We start from the raw sequence: 6,572 nt of genomic DNA on the forward strand, positions 1-6,572 counted from the left end.
TCTGATCATTATCTTCTTCGATCTTCTAGTTATCTGGTTGGGTCAAAGCCGATGTCTGTGATTGCTATTTGGTATATCGTTCCCCTTCTGAGCCCGATCCCTTTACTGGCGAAGGCGAGGATATTGGTTTCGCTTCCTCGATGGCGAACATTTCTCTTGCAGCTGGTTGTTCTCCGTACACTATTTTGACTCCCTCTCGATGTTGGAAATTTGAGGACCTGGTGTAGGGTCGAAGGTACAACTCTCATGTTGTGGATCCATGGCCTTCCGAAAAGGGCGTTATATCTCATGTCGCCTTCGATCACATGGAACTTCATTTCCTGGATGGTTCCGGCCATGTTTATTGGTAGAATTATCTCACATTTTGTGGTTTCACATGCCATATTGAATCCATTTAGAACCAGGGTTGCGGGTACGATCTGGTCCTGCAGGCCAAGCTGTTCTACGACCTTCAATCTGATGATATTGGCCGAGCTACCTGGATCAATCAACACACGCTTAACTTTAATTTTATTCATGAGTACGGATATTACTAGTGCATCATTATGAGGTTGTATGACTCCTTCTGAATCTTCATCATTGAAGAACAAAGTTTCTATGGGTGTGTAATCTTGAGTTCGAGATCGTTTTTCTCTCACAATCGATGTTTTAGTGCGTTTAAGCACTGGTCCCTGAGGGGTATCGGCGCCGCTGATGATCATGTGAATGACATGCTGTGGTTCTTCTTATTTGTTTTCCTTGCCGAAATTCCTATTTTTAAAATGGTTCTTCGCCCTATCGCTAAAAAATTCTCGAAGGTGCCCTTTGTTGAATAACTGGGCTACGTCCTCTCTTAGTTGCCTGCAATCTTCCGTTCTGTGGCCATGGGTGCCATGATATTCGCACATTTGATTGGGATTCCTCTGGGCAGGATCGGTCTGCATGGGTCGAGGCCATTTAGTGTCTTTGATGCGTCCGATAGCCGAAACGATGGCGGATGCATCAATGCTGAAGTTATATTCCGATAACCGAGGTGCTTCCTTAGATCCGGCAGGCCTATCGAACCTACTTCTGTTCATCAGCCCCCGGGACCCTTGACCTCGATCACTTCTTTTGTTATTTTGCCCGAGGTTATGTCTCGATTCACTGACTCTGTGGCTTCCGTTGTACGGTTGGTATCGATCCCCGATCGGACCTCATTCTTGATTAGTATCCCTTCGAACAACGGGTTCAGACCCCAATTGATCATCTTCGACCCTAATTTTCGATTGCTACCGATTGTGCACGTCAGCCCACGTGATGGTTAGGTATTCGATCAGGTTATGCTTTAATCGTCGTGAAGCCATCGAACTTCGTTCGTTCAAACCTTGAGTGAAAGCCCGAACATCCCAATCTTCTGTGACTGGTGGCAAGTCCATTCATTCCATTTGAAAATGAGATATGAACTCCCTCAGCATCTCGTTATCCTTTTGTCTTACCTTGAAGAGGTCCGATTTCCTTGTTGTGACTTTTATGGCGCCGGTATGTGCTTTCACAAAAGAATCTGCTAACATGGCGAACGAGTCGATGGAATTTGGTGGTAGGTTGTGATACCAAATCATTGCTCCCTTCGAGAGGGTCTCTCCGATTTTTTTTAACAACACAGATTCGATTTCATCGTCTTCTAAATCATTGCCCTTGATGGCACATGTGTAAGAAGTGACGTGCTCGTTGGGATCGGTCGTTCCATTATATTTTGGAATTTCGGACATACGAAATTTTTTGGGGATTGGTTTTGGGGCTGCGCTCGAGGGAAAAGGTTTTTGCATGAATTTTTTTGAATCCAAACCTTTTATCATTGGTGAGCTCCCGGGATCTGATCGACCCTAGAGTTATAAGTTTCTACTTTTTTATCGTTGGCTTCGACTCGCTTTGTGAGTTCCTCGAGCAATTTAGCAATTTCGGGAGTAGTCCCCGATTCTTGCTCATTTGACTTCACTATGGCTGGTTCCGTTCTGTGGGTGATTTCTCGAGGTGGATTGGGCTCTGGCCTGCTTTGTAGTTAGATTTGGCTCTGCAACTGAGCTATTGCTGCCTGTTGGGCTTGCAATATTTCGAAAATCATACGCAAGCTAACGCCGTTTTCCTCGACGTTATGGGTATCTCGAGCCATAGACCGAGTGCCACCTTGGATGCTATTCTCGGGTTCAGCATATAGGTTCGTCTCAATGGCTACATGCAAATTGATATCTATTGGCGCTCCGATTCGAGCTCCAACGGCATTTACAAGTGGTCTTTTAGTACTGGGTGTCAAGTTGTTGTTTTCATCTTGAAGACATGCCCCGTTGTCGATTGGTGAAGCCATTTGATTGATAGTTAGTCGTAGCTAATCCAAAATTCAAGATATTTTCGGAAACAAGCGCAAAACACAATGGCGTGTTTTTTCAGATTCGTATCAAATAACCACTGTTATCCTTAGCCCCACGGTAGGCGCCAAACTGTTTACCCGAAAAACGGATAGAGTTGAATTTATTCTTAGTTCTAAGGATATGTGATATAGCTTAATACAAATCGTAAGGATAAAAGAAAATATCAAATATGGATCGCAAAGAATGCAAAATAAACAAAGTTGTAAAGAAGGCGATTTTTAGGACTAAGCAACATGAATCAGTTTACGAGGCTTAAAAAAGTAACTCTTGAATATAAGAGGATATGGTGCTTGAACTACAATGTGAGCTCCCAAAAAACTGCTCTTACATAAATGATAACTCCCTGCCTTTATAGTAGATGGATCTTACTTTAAATATAATTAAAAATACTCAGTGGAAGATCCATGATAAATTAGCTTTTCCACAATTCCTGCCAAGATTCTCTCCTCTAGTGGGGTTGCAACGGCTTTTGTCTGTGAGCTCGATCTTGACTCGAGCTCTCGATCTTGGCTTGAGCTCGATTCTGACTCGAGCTCTCGATCTTGGCTTGAGCTCTATTCTGACTCGGACCCTTGAATTGATTCGGGGTCAATGTTGATCGGTCTATGAATCATAAGCTTGATAGCTTTACTTTTCATCATAGTTCGATTTGGATTCGAGCTAGATAATGATATTGAACTCGACATTGTTCGGCCCCTCGGGTTCGAAGCTTGTTTGTACCATCTTCGGAACCCATCTCGACGTCTCACTTCGATCGATTATCTTTCGAACTCGATCAGACGTACGAGGCTAAAATATATTTCGACCGTATACAATAATATATCTGATTCAATAGGAACTTTTAACAATGTTAGATACTTCTTAAGTTTAAGATTATGAGATTAGTGACAAGCATTTTTAGCTATCAAAAAATTATTCTCATATTTAAAATCAATTTTGTTTTAAAATCTTCTTTTAACATTCTTGCCTAATCAAAGTGTAAAATCTAAACGGTAACTAGATGAGGATGACACTGCAGATTGACCCAGACGATGGACGCTAGAAAACGTCCACACGCAGCAAACTTTAATATAATTCCAGCAAATATATTGAGATTATAGAATTGCAGTATATTAGTGTATTGTATTTATCAGTTAGTCAGTTGAGATCAGTTGGTTAGTTACAAGGGTAGTTTGGTAATTAGCTTTTGGTAATTAGCTGTCATTAGTTTTGTTTTCTATATACGTGTGTATATGTACTGAAGTTAGTGGATGAAATAGTACACAAAATTTTTTCCTAATTTCTTCTTCTCTCGAACCTTCCCCTTCTCTCTCTATGGAAGCTTGAGGACAGCCAACAATGGAGGTTGGTCTGCCATGCTAGCTTCAGTTTCGACATAGTATCAGAGCATAGCTCTAATTTCTCAACATAAATCCTCCTAAATTTCATCAATTTCTCTTCTCAATTCTCAAAATCGGAATGTACGAGCTTACGCCTTGACGGAAGGGTTTCTGAAAATGTTCATCTAATTTCTTCAAATTGAGTAATCAATTTCTCCGATCTTCTAATAATCCACTTCAATCGATGGCTGGAGACAAGGAAACTCAAAGTACAGCTGGTAATTTGGATTCGACTAACCCAGTGTACATGCACCCATCGGAGAGTGCCGGAACGACGCTAGTGCCTGTTGTTTTTGACGGAACTGGATACAGATCCTGGAGAAGAGGAGTCCTTATGGCTTTTTCAGTAAAGAACAAAGTTGGATTCATCACAGGAAAGTGTAAGAAGCCTAACACTGATGAAGCGACCTACGATCAATGGGCTCGTTGCAATGATATGGTTACATCGTGGATTTTGAATTCACTCTCAAAGGATCTAGCTGATAGTCTACAATATGTCAACGACGCTAAGGAGTTATGGCAAGAGTTAGAAGACAGATATGATCAGACTAATGGAGTGAAATTTTATCAACTGCAAAAGGAAATTAGTGACCTTAGTCAAGGGGCTTTGGACATCACAGGGTATTACACGAAAATGAAACGACTTTGGGAGGAATTGAACACCTTGAATGCACATGCACAATGCAATTGCCAATGTACTTGTGGTGCAAAGGCAAATATGCATAAAGCTGAGCAGGATCGAAGACTAATTCAGTTCCTAATGGGCCTAAATAAAGTTTATACAGTTGTGAGAGGTAGTATATTGATGATGAATCCATTGCTCAGCATAGCTCAGGCTTTCTCTATCCTTATCTAGGAAGAAAAACAGAGAGAAGTCAGACCAAATAACAAATTAGTTATGGAGTCCACCTCATTGAGTGCAAATGGACCCGGCAATGCCAAGTTCAGGACCAATTACAATCCAAAAGGAGGCAGTACTGGGCCAAACCCATACAATCCAAACAAATCAAACTATCCACCTGCTAAGTCTCGGATGTTCTGTGACTATTGTAAAAAGCCAGGACACACCAGGGACAACTGTTACAGAATTCATGGTTTCCCACAAGACTTCAAGTTCACAAAAGGGAGAAATGCAGCATCTGCTGCAAATGTTCGTGTAGATTGTGAGGAGATGGAAGAAGGAAATCAAAGTCAGCGACTTCAGAGCCTAACAAAGGAGCAGTACAATCAGTTACTTAGCTTACTAGAGAAAATTCCAGGAAGAAACACAGGAGAAGGTCTTGACAACAACATGACTTGTGGAGCTTCAAACTTCGCAGGTATTCTAGCTTGCTCTACCTATAAAGAGATTGCTGAAACAACCGTGTGTAGATGTTCTAAATCAATTGTTGACTTGTGGATATTAGATAGTGGAGCCTCAAATCATATGACATATAGAAAATCCTTTTTAAAGAATGTTAGAACCTAGCCCTATCCTTTCCTAGTTACCTTACCTAACAAATATAGAGTGAAAGTGACAGAAATTGGAGATGCATATCTTGGTCCTATGCTAACCTTAGTTTGAGTATTATATGTGCCTACTTTCAAATACAACCTCATCTCTATTCATTCCTTAACTGATTACCTCAATTGCATAGTTAACTTCAGTAAATACCTTTGCATGATGCAGGCCCCTTCAATGAAGAGGGCTCTGGAGATTGGTAAGGCAAGGAATGGATTGTACTTCCTTTGCCCTGAGTGTCATGGGTGTTCAGAGTCTGGTTCATTTTCTGTTCCTGTCAATCTTTGCTCTCATTCTTGTTTTCCTTCATTGACTGATGTTGTGAATACATGAACGAGTCACAATTCACCTATGCAATCCTTGTCAAGTGTAAATAAGTCATCTCAGTCACATAACAATGTCAAAGTAAATACTCTTCACTCAAGCAATAAAACTGACTCTTCCTTTAATGTGAGTTCTCTTTTGATGTCTTCATCATCTCATAAAAATAACAATGAGCATCTATGGCATAACATGCTAGGCCATGTACCCTTTGTAAAAATGGGAACTATCTCCACTATACCTGTTGAATTTTCCCATAAGAAGCCATTCACTTGCCATGTCTGTCCCATGGCAAGGTAGACAAGGTTACCTTTTGGCTAAAGAATTTCATCCACTACCAAAATATTTGAACTCTTTCACATAGATTTATGGGGTCCTATCACACAACCACACATGACAATTACAAATACTTTCTTACCATGGTTGATGACTTTAGTAGATCAACCTGGACTCATCTCTTAAGTAGCAAAAGTAACACTCTTCAAGCCATCAAAGCTCTTGTTTCCATGATTGAAAATCAGTTCAGTACATTAGTCAAGACTGTTAGGTCAGATAATGGGCTGGAATTTGTGAACAATGAAGCCATGCTATTTTTTCAAGAGAAAGGTATAATCCATCAGAAAACTTTCCCATACACACCACAACAAAATAGTGTGGTTGAGAGAAAACATAAATACCTTCTAGAAACAGCTAGAGCCTTACTTTATCAATCCAAATTACCAATGAGATACTGGGGAGAGTGTATACTAACTGATACATATTTGATAAATAGACTTCCTTCTTCAATTCTCAACAATAAATGCCCCTTTGAGCTCCTTTACAATAGAAAACCAACCTATTCACATCTTAGAAGCTTTGGTTGCTTGTGTTATTCTACCACACTCAAAACTCACAAAGATAAATTTGAACCTAGAGTCACTCCTCATGTGTTTGTAGGATATCCCTTTGGGACCAAAGGATATAAGGTCCTTGATTTAGCCACAA

At 40.6% G+C, this 6,572-nt stretch overlaps 1 protein-coding gene across 1 annotated transcript; it reads left to right on the plus strand.

Annotated features, from left to right (window-relative positions):
- Positions 1–3,950: 3,950 nt before the first annotated feature.
- Positions 3,951–4,622, plus strand: LOC138905251 (uncharacterized). Its single transcript, XM_070193756.1, has one exon. The coding sequence runs from the start codon at positions 3,951–3,953 to the stop codon at positions 4,620–4,622; it is 672 nt and encodes a 223-aa protein (XP_070049857.1).
- The last annotated feature ends 1,950 nt before the right edge of the window (positions 4,623–6,572 follow it).

This window comes from Nicotiana tomentosiformis, chromosome 2 (genome assembly GCF_000390325.3).
Source record: "Nicotiana tomentosiformis chromosome 2, ASM39032v3, whole genome shotgun sequence".
NCBI lineage: Eukaryota > Viridiplantae > Streptophyta > Magnoliopsida > Solanales > Solanaceae > Nicotiana > Nicotiana tomentosiformis.